At 37.8% G+C, this 19,230-nt stretch overlaps 1 protein-coding gene across 2 annotated transcripts in view; it reads right to left on the bottom strand.

The window, feature by feature from the left end:
- Positions 1-19,230, bottom strand: part of Adam23 (ADAM metallopeptidase domain 23) — a 176,269-nt gene that overhangs the window by 64,368 nt on the left and 92,671 nt on the right. For both annotated transcript variants that reach the window (XM_090354683.1, XM_090354682.1), the window contains exons 5-9: positions 11,321-11,403; positions 9,849-9,912; positions 5,697-5,769; positions 4,921-4,994; positions 2,523-2,588 (exon numbers count right to left, since the gene is read on the bottom strand). In XM_090354683.1, coding sequence (XP_090210809.1) covers positions 2,523-2,588; positions 4,921-4,994; positions 5,697-5,769; positions 9,849-9,912; positions 11,321-11,403 — 360 coding nt within the window. The remainder of the gene's footprint in view (positions 1-2,522; positions 2,589-4,920; positions 4,995-5,696; positions 5,770-9,848; positions 9,913-11,320; positions 11,404-19,230) is intronic.

Raw genomic sequence — 19,230 nt, 5'->3', positions numbered from 1 at the left:
GCAAAGGAGCTGGGAAAAAAATTTCAGTGTTCCCATCAACAAAATCAATTCTGATGAAAAGGTTACCTTAATTAATGTCCTGCTGAAACTTCATTATCTCAAGGCTCTGCCTGCACATTTAGTTTTCTTTTATACCACAGAAGTCCTCATTTCAATTCTATTTCAATTCAACTTAATCAATATAGTTAAAGGTAGGGAAAACAAGCTCACATACAAAAGTAAGAGGAATTTGATAAAAAAAAAATCTATGTCAACACAACTGAATTAAATTGCTTTTGTAACTTAAGCATTCATTAAAGTAGGAGACTCAGATACATGTTTAAATGGGAGTGATCTTTTGTTTTGGTATTTTGTTTTATTTTTGAGACTCTTTCTCTATGTAGCCTTGGATGACTCCAAACGCTGCTCTTCCTGTGTCAGCCTCCTGAGTATGGAGATTACAGGACTGCACCACCACACATGGATAATACATCATACTTGTTGTGGTTGTTCCGAGACTTGAACTCAGCCTGGGCACTGTTCCTGAACTCCTTTGCTCAAGGCTAAAGTACTTTACTACTTTGAGCCACAGCTCTACTTCCAGTTTTCTGGTGGTTAACTGGAGGCAGGAGTTCATGGATTTTGCCCTGTCCTGGGTATCTTTAAACCACCACAATCCTCAGATCTTAGCATCGAAAGTAGGATTACAGATGTGAGCCACCAGTACCCAGCTACATCACACTTTTTAAATGTACTATTTCAAGGACTTCTCTGAGTTAGTATCTGTTGATAAAAATTTTTCAGTGTCCTTCCAACAATGAAACATAACTTTATCATATCCTCTACCCATCTAACTTTGGCTTTCTTGAAGTAAAACAAGGAGCTGATGCCTTGTGAAGAAATTGAATCTTTGCTTCAATCTTTTAGTAGTTCTTCATTAATACCTGACTTCTGAGCATTTTTTTTAAAGATTTGCATCTTTATGTCCCTCAGTTGATGAGTGGATCAACAAGATGTGGTATTTGTACACAATGGAATTCTATGCTGCTGTCAGAAAGAATGACATTGCCCCATTTGTTAGGAAATGGAAAGACTTGAAAAGATCATATTAAGTGAAGTAAGCCAGACTCAAAGGAACTTAGGCTCAATGGTTTCCCTCATTTGTCATAATCAGTAGAAACCTTGGGCTCTCCTAGCAGAGATTTGCAATAGAGCAAAACCTAGATACATATGGCCATATAGTAGGACGCTAAATGAAAGGATCTCTAGGATATAGAAACATAATATAATGAATGATTGTTGTTCTTAAGGTACTATGTTATCTCTCAGCTCTTTTGCTGTCCCTTGGTTATCTCATATTGTTACAGTATCTCACTTTGTTACCTGATATATTGGATATATTTGTATTTGGTTATTTGAAATTGGATAGGGAACAAGGGAAAACAAGATGTGGGAGTGGGGGGGGAGGGAAATGGGGACGAAGACATGTGAAAGGGTATCAATGTATGGGAATTAATGCACCATCTATCTGGCAAATACCATGTAACCCTTCTATCTATTACAATAAAAATATATGAAAAAGAAAAAAAAGATTTGCATCTTTATAAAGTCTTTCCAGACATGCAACTTCATTTCCATAAAACTGCTATTAGCATATTAAAATTTTAAAATTCAAATGCATAACTATGACAAAAGTTTGAGGAGCACAGTGGTGGTGAGGAGGCAAAATTCCTTCCAATTCACAGCTGCCACTGAGACATGCCTTTAGCATGGTCTTACTGTGATAGCTTGAAATCAGTCCAAAATTAAAACTGTGGTGATCAGCTTTCTGCTCAGAACTGTGTGGTAAGCTTAGAATTGGGTATATTATACTTATTAGTATTGGATATGGTACTGACAAGCCTCTTCAGCTTTCACCAATACAGGAAAAAGGAAATGAGTAAGTACAGTTAGAGAGTCACTACTTTGTCTCCCAGGGGTAAATAAAGAGTGATGATTGCTTTTCATATTTGCTACTAAAATGACACATTCAGTCATATTTGATGGCCTCAGAGGTAATAGGTGATTATTCATCTTCCCAGTAAGTAAAGGAATAGTTATGAGTTAAATATGGTCTTCTTAGATATATCTTTGTTATGTATGTTTACATCTCCTAGAGTTGTACTTATCATATAACAAGTAAAAGAGGTCATAGTAGCAAGATAAAGGCATGGCATAAAATTAGGAAGCAGTGATCGAACACATGACATAAAGAACTTTATATGAAGACAAGGCAAAACTATCTGACATGTGTAAGCCCTGGGTTTGACCTTTAGAGCCACAAAAAAATAAAAATAAATGGCTAAATCTGCTGATTATAATTCTCATTAGACAGAGGGAAAAATTCAGAGCTGTAAAAATCCTGTCTCCAAACACTTAGAAACAAATCAAGTCATTTTATTGTCTCCAAAAAATAATGTCTAAGTGTCTTGGTTTTATTAAGTATCCAAAGTGAAATTTATTATGTATTTAGCAAGCCATGGGGCTTTACCCCGTGTTCTTACCGTTTTGTGATCATTAACAATCATAAGTTCCAGATATTTCATTTCTTCAAACACACCTCGAGATGGCTGAGGGAAACACAAAAAATACATGATCCGAATAGTGATTAGTATAAACAGCCCTAATGCTCAAAATTGTACACAGTTTTGGACTTCAGAAGAATTCTGCTGTCTACTTTATGAACATACTATAAAAATCTGAGAATTTGAAGAAAAAAAGTATTAGTAAGTATGCAAGTACTCAGAAAAAAAAAACTTGAATTTTACTATCTTCTAGATAAGCATCAGTGGTGAGGTATGGTGCCTCATACTTGTATCCCTGGCATGTGAGAGAAAAAAATCCAGAAGACTGCTATCCCAGCTTCTTTTTTTCTTTTTGTGACAGTTTTGAGGCTTGAACTTAGGGCCTGAGCACTTTCATTGGCCCTACTCAAAGCTAGCACTTTACCACTTGAGCCATAGCACCACTTCCAGCTCTTTCTATGTATGTGATACCGAAGAATTGAACCCAGGTCTTTGTGCAAGCTAGGCAAGCACTCTACCACTAGGCCAAACTCCTGGCTCCTATCCCAGCTTCTTTTATCAGTGGGAGCTAAAAGATAGTAAAACTTTATCTCAACTTGGTTGAATGGTGGTACAATGCCTGTAATTTCAGCTGCACGGGTGGCAAGTAGAAAGATCATAAGTCTGACTCCCCAGTCTGGGCCAAAAGTTTAAGACCATAAGACCCAATCCAGAAAATAACTAAAAGACAAAAAGGGCTGAGGGCATGGCTCAATAGGTAGAGAACTTGCCTGGAAAGGCTCTGAGTTTAAACCCCAGTAACAATCCCAAACAACTTATCAGAATAAGGAACAGCCTGTGTTGATTTTATATGGTGTTATACTTAAATTTATCCTGGAGAAAAATGTAAAGTGTAATACTGTTAAAATAAATACATTTATTTAATATTAAAATGTGAAAGAACTACTTATATCTACCTAAAACATCCAACAGAATCTACTTAAAACAAATTTAATAAAAACAGCATAAATTATTTCCTCCAGGTCTATCTGAATCAGACATGAAGACAGTCACACAGAAACATTTAACTCACTGAAGTAAAATTCTAATAAAAATATACCAAGTCTTAACAATTTTACTTACTACAGTCTAAACTTCTAAATTTTATTGGCACTAGAGCAAGTACAAAGAGATCTCTGAATTCAAAATTAGACACACACACATACACACAAACACCAATAGACATAATCAGCATCATACCAACACAGACTCATTAAAGATGATAATTTAACTTTTACTACATTTCTGATGTTGCTGGCCTCATTTTACACACACACACACACACACACACACACACACACACACACGTGCATGCGCACACACGCACATACACACAAACATTCAACAAAACATTATGTAAAATGTGCAATTTCTAGAATTACTCATTAAGTTATCTAGTAAATTATCATGTAATCTATAAACTGTGGAATTAATTCTTGGGTACATGGCATTCACCATGCAATTACTAAACAATCTTATCATTACAGCTTTCTAATCTATTATGGAAAAGAACAGGAACAGAAGTTCAGTTACAGAGCTCCCACATTCACCAGCACGGGTGGAGTGGGCTATAGGGCAGTTGGGTATATCATTGCATGTCTTTTATTTAATACCTGTCTCTTGTGAAAAGCCATTCTGTCGTGAAAAACATACTTATATTAAAGTTTGGTACAATAGATTTTTTTAATTGAAAAACAAAATAAATATCACTAGACACTTCAAAATCTAACTTAATCCTGTAATTCTATTGGCCGAAATGTTTTACATGATGATATATAAGTGATATTATCCCTCAAAAAAATCTTCTGTGCTTTTATTAGGAAAAATAATACTGCAAGCTAGGCACTAGTGGCTCAAGCCTACAATTCTAGAGAAGTAAGATCTGAGGATTGTGGTTCAAAGCCAGCCCAGGCAAGAAAGTTCATGAAACTCTTATCTCTGATTAACCACCAAAAAGCTGGAAGTAGAGCTGTGGCTCAAGCTTGAGCTTAAGCTTATACTCAAGTACACCATCCAGGTCTTAAATTCAAGCCCTAAGACTGGCATAACAAAACAACAACAACAACAAAAAAAACCAGACACACAAAACAATTCTCCAATTTTCTTCATAACTGTGATTGTGGACCTGAAACAATTCAATCTTTGTATCCCATTGGGACTCAAAGGAAACAATAGTCAGTTTGAATCACCTATTGGAGAAAGAGATCAAAATGCTCAAGTGTCAATTATGGGGCCTTCTTCGTTTATTTTAGAGAGTAAATGTACAAATATAACCTGCCATAGTTACAAGCACAGCTACCAATGAGACAACCCCACAGTGACTCAAGGCCACACTCACATTCACAGCTCTCTTCCTCCTCTTCAGCCACTGCAACTCAGACAGTAGAGGCCACTGGTCACCACTGTCCATACCTGTGTGAGAGAAAAGGGAACACCACACAGATGCTCCATAGCCTCCTCTGCGAACAAGCAGTGGTCATCATAGAGCCAAGGTAAACAATACACGCTTCTCACTCTCAGGGCCACAAAGGCAGTTCAAGAGGGAACCTCAGCCCAAACCATGAAAAACAGGAGCTGCTCAGGACTCATCAGAAGATGCCTATCTGACTTGCCATTACCCAACTGTAGCTGCAATTTGAAAGCGTTCTTCTAGGCTTCATTCATTAGAGAATCAAAAATAGGTGAGATAGAAGTTTTTCATGAATTTCAAAATACTTTTGGCACTAATATACATGGATAGCTTTGCCTCCCTCTACCCCACTAAATGATCCAAAAGGAGAATTAGCCAATATCAGCATGCTCAAGATGCCTGCGGAGCAGAGGAGGCAAGAAGAACCGGCTAAAGCCAGAAAGCTGTAGGATAATCCTCAGGGTAAATCATCCTTCGAAATATGGCCACATTCTGGGTTGAAAGCTGCTATACTCTGTGGCTTCCTATTTTTACCTTATCACTGGGAAAGAAGCCTCAATGTCTCATTACAGAAAGGCTCCGTTCACTCCACTGCCATTACATCCTTCATCCAGAACTCAGCCCAGTTCAACCTCTTGACAAGAAAGCCTGCCCACAGAGTACTACTGCACATCACCCAATGGCTACTTTAAATGAAAACTTACTGAGGTTCTTCAGTTGTGTAGAATACTGTCCTGCCAGAGTTTTCTGAATTACATGTGGCCGGCCAGTGCTTGTCTGAAACAAATCAATTGTAGGCAATCAGAAGGGAAGATGAAAGCAAGCCTAATTCCATGGATGAGTATTAGTACATTCTCAAATATATTTTCTAATGTGGAAAGGTTTCTATGTCGAATTTATAGCTTATAACTTTAATTTTCAACAAAACAGAGTAGCCTCCAACTGCCTTTGTTTAGGCAAGCACCCTACCAGTAGGCTATGCTCTGGGCCCCAAATTGCCTCAGTTTCAATAAAAGTATGCTTTACAGGATTAAGTCATAAATGGGAAAAATCCCGATTTTCAAAAATTATTATTTGTATAAAGGAGCTGCTATTCAACAAAGCATTCAATCAATAAAGTTGATGAATACACTGAAGTTTGTTCATTATCACCCTTTTTATCATTCTCCCCCCACTGCTCCTAACTCTGACCTTACCCTCAGTTTTCTTAATTTTGCAGAATATACATTGAATTCTATGACTGCTTTCATCCTACCTTCTTCATTTGTGTACCACCACCACTCCCTGTCCCCTTGACTCTATCTCTCAACCTTTTGGTTTTCCTGATGTTTATTTTGTTGGACTGTGAGTTACCCTTTCTAAGAAATTACATTATTTCAGTTTGCCCCTGAATCTACCATATTTCAGTTAATATCCCTTTAACTTTATTAATATCCCTTATTTATTAATATGCCTTCAAAATGCAAATAAAATTTGCCATCAAGTTAGGAATTATGATGTTCTGGTTAATTACAGTTTCAAGGCATTATTTCTAGTTTAAAAAACTGGGAGCATTGTTTGAGACAGATTTTAAATTAGCAACCTTAAAATATTCAAACTTAAAAATACTCGACCAGTAGCCTAGAACTATAATTTCATTACCATTGCCATTATTACTACTAACTGCAATTACTAAGTTAACAGTATGCTAGAATTTTTGTTGTTGCTGTTGTTGTTTTGGGGTCTTGCCAGTCCTGGGATTTGAACTCAGGTCATAGGCACTGTCCTCAGACACTTTTTGTTCAAGGCTAGCTCTCTGCCACTTGAGCCACAGCACCACTTCTGGCTTTTTCTATGTATGTGATACCGAGTAATCAAACCCAGGGCTTCATGCAGGCTAGGCAAGCACTCTACCACTAAGCTAAACTCCTGGCCCCTAGGAATGTTTATATACATATTACCCAGTTCATTCCTAACAAGAGCCCCATATAATATTTATTTTGTCCCTACTTAACAATTGAAGACACACAGACTCAGAAAAAAATAGTGTTGGGTTAAATTATATTGCACGATAATTATCTAATCAAACTTAAAATATATGTGGGAATGTACATTGGAAAACTGCAAGGAGATTATGTATGCATGCTGAAAAGTAAAGGTATATTCTCTCTAGGAATGGAATAATGGATAATTGCTATTTACTTAGGTATTTGCTCATAGTGTTTCTCCTATAATATGCTTGGGTTTTTTCTTTGTTTGCTTTGCAGTATTAGATATTTAATCCAGGCTCTCACGCAGCGTAAGCATGTACTGAGCTAACATCCCTAGCTTAAGTTGTTCTGACTGGCCTCAAAAATGCTATCCTCCTGCCTCAACCTCCAGAGCAACTGGGGTTATAGGTGTGCACATCCACACCCAGCTAACAGATTAGTTCCATAATCAGAAATGGAGTTTAAAAAAAGAGCCTTGTTCATAGATTGCAAGACACAATGATTTAAAACTTTACTATATTTTTACTTGTAATAAGACATGAATTCTCATTGAAACTGCACCATCCATATTACCTGACTTACTATATAAGACATGATAAAATTAACAATAATGTGAACATCAGAAAAATAAAAGAAATCCAAATCCAATGGAGTATGGAGATGCATGTCTGTAATCACAGTAATTAGGAAGCTAGGGCAAGAAGATTCTGGGGTTGAGGCCAGCCTGGGCTACAGAGTAAGCCCTTGTCTCCCCCCCGCCCCCCACCAAAAAAAAAAAAAACTGGAACAAAAAAACAGAAACAAAGAAGGAAAAAAAAGAGAAAAATAAAAAATTGCCAATGCAATCATCATCACTTATTACTATTATTTTTTTTCTTTTGCTAATCCTGGGGCTTGAACTCTGGCTGTGGGTGCTATCCCTGAGGTTCTTTCACCCACGGCCAATGCTCTAACACTTGAGCCACAGCCCACTTCTGGCTTTTTGAGTAGTTTATTGGAGATAAGAATCTCACATGCTTTCTTGCCCAGGTTTGATACAAACTGCAGTCCTCAGATCTCAGCCCCCTGAGTAGCTAGGATTACATGCATGAGCCACCAGCTTCAGGCCACCGTTACTCTTCATTGTGAAAATAAGTGAAAGTCACAACAGGATAAGTAACACACCATTTGCAAGATTGACTAGTGCAAAGTTTGAAGCACTGCTCCTTTCTTCCTTGTGCTGTGGTGAGGACAAGAACCAGGCATATGTGAAGAAAAGGAGGGGGGTAGGGAGGACAGCAAAAAGGAGTAGATAATAAACATGTAATGACCAGTCCTCAAAAACACATAATTAGAAGGTATAGCCAAGCCAATTGTCTAGACATTGTGATGACAATGGTTTATGGATATATAAATCCTTCCAACAATTTAACAGACATTAACTCACTGCAGCTGCTAAGTTTCCTTATTGGGAATGCACTAGAGAATTGTCTGTCATATATTTTTTAACTCTAAGGCATGGAAAATTATTTTGAATTTTTGCTTTGCTCTCTGAAATAGTTTTTAGGGTAAGAAAGCCATTATTCAAAGGCCAAAACTCAAAGTCAGATATTTTTTCCCCAATAAATGTGCCAGCCAGTAGAGTAAGGAAAATCATTTTATCTAACCAAAATGTCTTAACCTAGGTTGAATCCTTTTCTCTATCTGGCAGTTTTTACAGTTACTAGTTGGAAATGATTCAAGTTTACTCAAACCACAGCTATTTATGATTTAATGACTTTTCCTCCTCAAGTTTGAAATTGATTTCATTTTCATACAGATACTGACACAACTAAGAAAATAAATGTGTTGGTTTCATTATTACCAAAAGCCTACATGTGCATTTTATGTTTATGCTTTTATTTTCTATAACAGCCCCCTAGCAAGTAATTGCAATATTCTGACTCTACTGTTCTCAAAATGTTATTTTTCCCATGAGCTGTTCTCCTCACTGATTTTCCTACTGTCCTTCAGTGCCTTGTCTCCTACTGACTTTCCCCCTGTACACAGCCCTCCTGTTTAGTCAGGCCTTGCTAGATTCTTAGCACACATTAACACATGCCCATCTCAGGGCCTTTGTATTTTTACATCTCCAAGAATTGTTCTGATTTCCTTAAGGTCTTCATTTAAAAGCCACCTTCTTCTGGGGCCTTCCATACCCAGTGAGCATGCCAGTATAATGCTCCTCTCCAACTTGCTGCCTCCATTTGTTCTCCTTAGCATTTAGCATCATCTGAAATGTCTACGAGATTACTTATCTCTGCATTCCTGTCTGCCTGAAGCTCCATTAGACTCCAGGTGTCAATGTTGTCTGTAGTATCTCCTCAAGCATCTAAAATGGTACCAAACATGCAAAAAGCCTCTAGAGTATTTGATGAATACATATCAATTTCTGAATCTAGTTGTATTCTATTAAGTTTAAATAACAATACAGGGATATATGATTGGTTAGCTAGACTGCCGTCTTGTATGTGAGCAGACATTATTTTTTTCTTCCCTATCTTGAAACTAAACAGTGAATTGCAAAATCATAGTTCAGCCCACAAATTTCTCCCCTAGATATTTTTAGGAAAACGGAAATTAAGTATGTGCTTACAGTCACACGATTTAGACGTCTAGAGGAGACAATGAGAATGAAAAACCAGGCTGGCCACTGGAAAACAAAAGGCCCCCCTCTGCTCTTTCCATAAATGGAAAGGATAGAAATTTTCTTCACAAAAGCCAATATTGAAGTCTCCGGTCCTCCCTTCCTGGTATAGGAGCCTGGTATGGGCAACTTAAACTGACCTCCTTTTTTTCCCTCTTCCCTGCTCTGAAGCAAAGAAGCTAAAAGAATCAAACATGAGGAAACTCACGTCAGAGACTCACCTCATCATGAGTCAGGTCCAGTGGCTCTATCATGTACACATAGGTGCTGTCTTCAAACATACCACTACAATGTAAGAGACCACACAGGAGAAAATTTATATATATATATATATATATATATATATATATATATATATATATATATATATAAAGCAAATGACAAGGGAGCATCATTGTGAGTGTCTTAAACTCAAAAGTACCTATGAACAGATAACCTTATGTTGCCCCAGATCTAATTTAATTATCTATATGGATTCCACTGTGGTCTCTGCACATTCTGGCTACAGAAGTGAACACGTGCACAACAGTAACACGCAGATTACACCTCCTAGAATTTATTTCTGAAAATCAATGGGCAGACTACACAGTGTAGGACTGTGCAGGAGTAGTTCAGGTTATTCCAGACCAACCAGTATAGCTCTCTAGCTAAACCGATCAAGTCTCATGTGGAAGGAAATGGACAAGTCCTGCCCATTAAGAACAGTCTAAAACAATCCCATTCTGAAGAGGCCAGTGGGACATCTTTAGAGTTATGAATTGTGAATTTCCAGAGAGCAGTATGATTCTGTCACATAAATCACATAGGCATGAGACTTATTTTCATAAAGTCTGAAAAAGCAAAGCTTCAAGCCACTTTCTCCTCAATGGCTAAACCTAGATCTTCATGCGAGGTGCTACACACCTCTCAAAGGTGCTTTACTTCAAAGGTGCTTTACAGATGGTTCTGTGGAGCCTCTCTCTAAATCAGCCTATGATCTTGAAATCAACACGCCCTTGTCTGGCTAACTCCTGGCTGTAGTGCTCTGGAACTCACCTCTAGGGGGCTGTATAGACCAGGATTAGTAAATCCATGTAAGTCTGCATGGCTTGGACTTTGAATATTCCCCCCAAAGCCCCAGTGTTAATGGTAGTGTGCGATAAAGGAGGCTTTGGCCTTTAAGAAATGAGCCTCCGGGGAAGTCTTCAGGCCACAGAAGGCATGCGCTTTAAGTATATATGTATGACCCCAGCTTCTTTCTCACTGTCTTTTTTGTTTCCTAGTAAACTGTTTCATCGAATTGCACCTGCCCTGATGTGTTATCTCATCACAGGCCCAAGGTAACATGTCAACCAACCATGGGCTGGAATCTCCAAAATTATAAGCTCAAATAAACCTCTTGTCTGCATAAGATGATTAAAATCAGATCATTATCCGAGATGTTTTGTATAGTGTGAGAAAGCTAACGGATGCACTATGTCCTGCCAAAGTGTTAACCTGTGCAGTCATTTGTTCAGTCTCTGAGTCTCCTGCTAGGACTCACAAGTGATACACAGGGAAGGGACTGAAGCTCACTGTGACTACTCCATATGCAGTCCCTAACATGAATCCAACACAGCAGACCCAGGGGGGTGGGGAGACCAGCAGAAGCCAAGCCTAAGGGAAGGAGAAGCCAAGCCTGAGGGAAAGAGGAGCCAAGGGGAGTCCCACATACTGAAGTCCATTGCACGTGGAAATGGCCACCCGGGAATCCTTCACACCTCTGATGCTTCCGTGGTAGTAACAGTGCTCTCCACCCTAGGAAACAGAAGAAGGTTTGAGAGACTCATCTTGTGCTTTGTGAATTGCTCTTCAGATGGTTCTATAAAGCACAACCATGAGAACATATGTGTGCTATGGATTAATAATCTTAGAAATTCTATTTGAAGATTGTGAGTAAGACTAGACATTTCGTGAACTTTTTCATATTAAGCATATATATACATATATATATAATTTCATGAGGTGGGGAAATACTTCAAGGAAATTAAATAAATGCTAGTGATAAATGTTATACACATTACTAAGCCTGTACCACAAGAGTAGCCCACAGTCTGTGATTTCCAGCTTGTCTCTTTGCTTCCCTCTCTCCATCCCTCCACTACGGTCACCACTGAGTTGTTTCTTCTGATGTTTATAAGTATTTGGGGGTGGAATCTTTATACTGCGATATCTTGGCTTTATTCCACTTTAAAAATCATCTTCCGAATAGAGAATTGCAAAACCCTCTCTCATCCCCAATGCATCCCAATATACATAGTCAGGTTTCTGGTTTTTTAAAAATTACATCCTTATTTAGTGTTTGTGTTAAGCATGAAGATACTGTTCCCAGCTGTGCTACTATAATTATTTTTCTTGCTCCATTTTTAATTTGGGGGGGTGTTTTACCTTATTTTCTTATCTTATTATTTCCACATGTAATTAGCATTGACTTAGCCCTATTATCTGAGAGTATTCTAAAACTCCCAATAGTCCAACATATCAGTCCAACAGCCATTCTGTTTCTGAATACACATCTCCCATCTCCTTTCAACCTTGCACTTCAGTTCACTCTGTGGTTTTCTAGGCCTCTGGCATGGCTGCTATTTATGGCTTTTCTGGAACAGTTCTGGGACCTCCTCTTACCTACATCAGATCCTAAATGGCATGTGTATTCGTTTACTGACTCCCATGTTGCTTATTTATCTTTTTTTTCCTGGGGGCACATATTGATAAGTGTTTAAGATAGAGTTACTAGAACTTTGTATGGGTAAACAGTTCTTTCCATTCCTCACAGTAAAGCAATACTTTTGATGAGTAGAGAATGGTAAGTCAAATAGGTTGCTGGTGGCTCAAGGTTGTAATCCTAGCTACTCAGAAGGCTGAGATCTGAGGATCAGGTTTTTAAGCCAGACAGGGCAGGAAAGACTGTGAGACTCTTATCTCCAGTTAATCACAGAAAAAGCCATACGTTGTGCTATAGCTCAAGTGGTAGAGTGCTAGTCTTGAGCAAAAGGAGCTTAGGGACAGTGTCCAGGCCAAGTTCAGGGCCAGATTCAAGGCCCAGAACAGGCATCAGCAAAGAGGGAAGGAGAGGGAGGGGGAGGGGGAGAGAGGGGGGGGGAGAGAGGTGCTATGGTAGATCAAAGGTCATTTTTTTCTTGGCATTCCAAATAATTCTTTCCAAGTTCTATTCATCCCATTTCTATGCAATCTGATCACAATCCTTGGTGAGACTCTCTGCTCCACTGCACTGAGTGCTCCGTGGCACCTTGTAATTGAGAAAACTCCTGCACTTCAATTCTGATCAATTATTTTTTAAATTTTCTCTGATCATTCCTTCATCTCCATGTTTTTTCTATAAACTGAGCTAAGAATGGGTTAGGCTCCAGCATATACGGGGTTAGGGTGTCAATCAGGGACTTACTTTCTCTCACAGTAGGCACTTAACCAACAAACAACCTTCCTCTTTTCAGATGCCTTCAATTCCTGGGCCTTTCTGGGTTTAGTAATAAGAATTGGCTTTCTACTGCTTGAATCCACCCACCTCCCCATTAGAACTTAGCAGAGCAGGAAAAATTCAAACCTAAGAGAATCATCCCTTCTCCATCTGCTTTCCATAGTCCGACATTTTAAGGACAACCTCTCACCTATTGTCTTCTTTTCATTCTGTGGTTTAAATCTTTTCTTATTCCTTAGCTCTTATGTGAACTGGTTAGTAGAAGCCCCCTCCCCTAGCTAGGGGATGTACAAAACACACACACACACACACACACACACACACACACACACACACACACAGATGTACATGCACACATGCACTAATTTGCTTTTCTTAAATAGCAAACACGCATATAAATATTGACTTGTATAGGCCAAGTTCTATTTGTATATTTAACTCTCAACTTTATAAGGATAAAAGTTTCACACATCTCAGCAATTTGAGAATCCAGGTCAATATTCAGCAATTACATTTTAGACTTTTCACAGGCTTCTAAAAAGAGCTCTAGGTAACTGTAAATTCTATCGAACTGGTTACTTAGCCCTCTGTAGGCACAGCAAAAAGCTATCTTAAAACAAGCGATTGTGAGAAATCAGTGCACAGCAAATCCTCACATTTGCTTGGCCTTTCTAAGAAAAGCTAAGATATTTTCAGATTTTCCTAAAGATATCCCCTTTCTCCTAAAATATTACCATATCCTTGTTTAGATCTCATTCCTATTTACTTGCACTGGAAAATGAAGGTTGATTCCCTCTTACTATCAAGGTTATTGCTACCTATTTGAATTAAGGTAGGTTATCACACAAAGGAAACTGGTTGGATTTCCTATAAATTCTGAATGTAAATCATCATATTTTCTGGATCTTAAATGACACTGGAGACAACATTCAATCCCTAGCTTTGACATTTGGTAAGTGTCATTACATTAAATACTATGAGCAACTTGGATATTTTCAAATTAGTATTGGTAGTAGCAGCAGTAGATTTTCTGTTCATTATTAAATTTATACCAAGTTATAAAAAGTAATATAGACATATTCACTTAGCAAATATTCAGATCCATGTGGCATTTCATGAATACCATTTCAAAGTATCATTTGAGTATTTCTCATGAGCACCATGGCTCATACCTATAACCACAGTTACTCAAGAATCAGGAATCAAGGGAATCTCACTGTGAGGCAGCCAGCCCAAGCAAAACTTTCACAGAACCTCATGTCAGCTGATAAAAAGAAATCACTGAGCATGGCGGTTCACAACTATCACCCCAATTAAATGCAGGGCATAAATAGGGGAATTACAATCCAAGCCAGCCTAGGCATAAACATAAGAGCCTATGTGGGAAGTAATAGAAACAAAAAGGAAGCCTAGTTCAGTGATAGCCTACTTAGCAAGGACGAGCCCCTGAATTCAACTATAATAATTGATAAAATGATGATGATGATGATGATGATAAAGATGGCACAGGCAACCTCTCTTGGATAAATGGTCTAATGTCCAGAGGCCTCATACTCAATGACACTAGACAGTCAACTCTAACACACCTTTATCTAACCAGGGATCTGCCACTCATAATAATCACTATCCAACTGTAACTACTATCTCATATGCAGCTCTGGAGATGGACACTGAGTACTGAAAGGCACTGCCAACAATAATTAACATTCAATAATCATCATACATCATGAGGTCTTCAAGCTACATCTATTTTGGGGGGTTCTTGTTAGAAAAGCCTTGTACCATTCAAGGCCAGCATCAACTTCCTGAGAGTGGTCTCAGAACTAGGGTGAAGAGATATCAGGAATGGAGGACTAATTCAACCCATAATGTAAGTTGTGTGTGTCCCCAGAGGTATCAACATTTTCAGATCCAAAGCTGTCAGTTAATTAAATTCAACAAAAACAGAAAATCTGCTAAGTAGAGTCTATTGACTGCTCACAGAAATTTTTTAAAAAATCTTGGTTACTGTATGCTAACTTTCTCAGCTGAATACCTCCACATAGATGAATACTGCAAGAGTCAGATGCTGTTCAAATAATAACTCTTCTACAAATTAATAAGCTCAGATCCCATTGAAAAATACAAGTTCTATTCTTTAAATAATAAAATCCTGATATCGCGTGAATCTTTTACTGATTGTTTTTTCATGGTAGTTGTGTTTTGCTTAGTTTTTGGATCAGTGGAGATGAAAACCAGAGCCCTGTGCACTGTAAGGCAAGCTTTCTACAAATGAGCCACCTCAGCAGCTCACGCAGCTTTCAGACATTTTTTAATCATAAAGGACTGAACAGCAACTTTTGGACTTTCATGATAATAGCACGCAACGAAAACAATCTAGCTCTATACTATTATTGGTCTACTAACTGGAATAGTTTGATTCTACTTGTTTAGTGAAAATAGATCCACCTCTAGACCCTCCAATAACTCAACAAATAACAATTAATGAAAGGGATAAACCCACAAGAACAAAGCAATAATATGCATCCTAAAATTGAGGCTGCAGAAAGCAGAGGGATGAGGGGTAACTTCTCTTAGGTTTAGGCTTTTCCTGCCCTGCTATGTTCTGTGGTGGGGAGCCAAATAGAAGAAAATCAATATTTCATTTGTCTCTCCATTGTATCTGTTTATCTCATCTGTTTTAGTAAAATTTAATTATCCAATTCTAATCTAGTAAACTTGCATAAAACTTAGACATTCATGAGAGCAAGTATCCTGAAGGTTCTGATTGGTTCCTGAAGATCTAAAAAAAAAGTAAAAGTAAATAATGTAGGTCTTAGCTATGAAATGTATATGTTAAGATATCTGGCTTCTGAATACATTAGAAACAACTGTAGTATACTCTCATGATTATTGTACATGCATATTTTAGATACTTCATGTTTAGGAACATGGTGTACCAGCGGTCTATCTGTTATCAAGGAAAGTAGAAGAGAAAAGTAACTATCAGGAGCCTATATGCTGGCTTTGAATGTTGCAGAAAGAGAAAAGAAAAAATAATTTCAGAGAATCAGGAAATTAACTCCCCCATGCCAGTTTAATTATTTTTCTTTCATTAAATTCAATGGAGAAAAATGTTCTTGAAGTAGTTTATTAATAAGGTATTAGAACAGTTTGGCTGTACCAATGCTATATAAATTTTAATAGTTCATATAAATTATACCTAAAATAGCTCTGGGAGGAACCAGTGTTTTATGCTATCTTGACTTCAAGGGGCATTTTTAACCCCGTGTTTCTCTCATATTCTGAAATATACTCAGAATATTGCCAAAAAGACAACATTTTGAATGATTAACAATAATAATCTCAACACTAAACTTAAGTTTTTTAATAACTGGTAATTTTGCTTCTAATGTAAATAGGTTAGTGTGAATAATTTTGTTTCCATATTATTAAATTGCTCATTATTTATCTGCTGTGAGTACTTAAAAAAACTAACACATATACTAATGTATATACAAGTAAAAAAAGAAGGTATGTTAATTGATTATAAGAGCAGAAATACAACCTTAAATTATCTAGCTTTTTGGTTTAAGTAGAGAGAACACAGATAAGAAAATTTAAATCCAATTAGGGCAAGTTGAATTGTAGGAAATAAAAGAAAATAACAGAAGAAAAAATAGTCTGAGAAAACTCATTAAAGATTAATAAAGGAAAAGGAAATCAGAGAAAAGGAAAAGAAAAAGAAAAAGCTAGAGAAGAAAAGAAAGGAAGATTGGTGGTTGAAAACTTTCTTGTCCCAATCCAGGCAGAGCAGCCAGGCTCTGATTAGCAGAATCGGTACCCAGCTCTCTCACAGTCAGGTGCAGTCAGCCTTCAGTATCCTCAGATCAATATCCATATGCTGAACAACAGCAGATTGGAAACACTCCAAAAACACCAAAATCTGTCTTACTAAATATCTATGCAAGTTCCCTTGACATTGTTCTCTAAGCAATCCATCTATTCACACAGCATTTGCCCTGAGTTACTTCCCTTGTAAGGAATCTAGAGTCTGTTCCATGTCGTAGGGTAGGCTTAAACACAGCATCATTTTATAGAAGGAACTTGAACATTCATTCACCCATTGTAGTTTCCAATGGGATCGTGGAACTATTTCCCATGGATACTGAACAATGACTGTGCTGGATGGGGTCTTCAGGACACAGACCCATTGAGTGCCAGAAATACATAAAGGCCCACTCAAGCTGACAGCCTGCTCTGTTGCAGCTGCTGAAGCTACTGCAGCTGCTGCTAAAGTGGGCTTCTGTTGATATATAACCATGACTCAATAAAGAAGCACAAAGAAATTCTAAAGGATGTAACTATACCGATTAAAACCATAATGGCATGAGTACAACACAAGATTCACAGAGCCAGGGTATCTGTACGATTCATTGTTGTACATTCATCACCTAAAACAGGGACTAGATCAGAGTGACAGATGAATTCTAGTTTTTCTTTTGTGTGTGTGTGTGTGTGTGTGTGTGTGTGTTACATTATATAGATGTAAAATATAAAAAAACAGTATTTTGTTATACATAGAAGTATTATTAGCCCAGCAAATCAACCTATCACTTCACACAGTTTTTTGTGAGTATAAGTCATAAGAATAGCTAAGGTCTATTTCCATCCACAATACATATTCTTTTTTTGCCAATCCTGGGACTTGAACTCAGGGCCTGAGCACTGTCCTGGACTTTATCAAGACTAGAGCTCTACCACTTGAACCACAGCACCACATCCAGCTTTTTATATGTATGTGGTACCAAGGAATTGAACCCGGGTCTTCTTGCATGCTAAGCAAACACTCTACCACTCCCACCCCCCCACAATACATATTCTTGACTGTGGTCCTCAAACTGCAAAAGATTCCACACCTATATCTTATGCTGTATAGTCTTTGACTCATGTGTCTCTATCCCTACACACTCTCCCTCTACTTCTGGTAAGCAATGCTCTACTCTGTTTCTGCATATTGACTTTTACTTTTAGATTCCACCTGTAAGTGAGATCATAAAGTACTTTCTGCATCTATATTACTTAAGTGTTTACAAATACAATGGAATATTATTCAGCCTTAAGGGAGATGGTGCCATTTGCAATAACATGAATAAATGTGGAAGACATCTTTAATGGCTGAATAGGAATATCTTATTTATAAGTTAGTAAGATTAGTCTTAAAAGATTATTGCATGGTGGCTCATGCCTATAATCCTAGCTACTCAGGAGACTGAGATCTGAGGATTGCGTGGTTAAAAGCCAGCCCGGGCACTAAAGTCCATGAGATTCTTATCTCTAATTAACCACCAGAAAACCAGAAGTGGCTCTGTGGCTCAAGGAGTTAGGGCAGTATCCTTGGGCTGAAAAGCTCAGAGACAGTACCCAGGCCCAGAGTTCAAGTCCCACAATTGACAAAAAAAAATATTATTGAAGGAGATAAGTAAATAAACTCCCATTTCTCACCTGATAGGGTTTTTAGTTTTGGCACACAGCTTACCACACATAAAACACATCTGTTTACAGTATGTAATTCAGTGGTTTCTCAGTGTGTTCACAGAGAAACTGCCATCTAATTACAGAATATATTCATCACCCCCAAAAGAAATCTCCTGTACCATTAGCAGTCTCTCCTGATTTCTCTTCTCTTCTAACCCATCATCTCCAGACAACCACTAATCAGTGTCTATGGATTGCCTATTCTATACATTTCAAATTTTTAGAAAATCTTACTTTGTGCCTGGCATCTTTCACTTAGCATACTGTTTACAATATCCTTGTCTCAGCTTTTCATAAGACTAAATACTACTCTTACTATATGGATCTATCGCAGTCATATTCATTCATAAACAGGAAGACATTTGTTTGGATTGCTGACACTTCTGGCTATTGTGAATAATGGTGCAGTGAATATTTATGTACAAACTTCTATGTGAACATACATTTTTAATCACTTGGATATATACTTAGGAGTGAAATTGCTGAGTCATATGACTCTGCTACTTTTTCAGAAATCACCAAGCTGTTTTCTTTGAGAGCTCATTATTATCTCTCCACTGTCCCATCCACACTTGTTTCAGGCCTGTCTTTTTTATTAAAGCCACCCTGGTGGGTGTGAAGCGGCACCC

The sequence above is a fragment of the Megascapheus bottae genome, chromosome 21, assembly GCF_031878675.1.
Source record: "Megascapheus bottae isolate mThoBot1 chromosome 21, mThoBot2.hap1, whole genome shotgun sequence".
NCBI classification, from domain to species: domain Eukaryota; kingdom Metazoa; phylum Chordata; class Mammalia; order Rodentia; family Geomyidae; genus Megascapheus; species Megascapheus bottae.
Note: the sequence above shows the minus strand (reverse complement) of the source record. Positions and strands in the feature narration are given on the sequence as shown.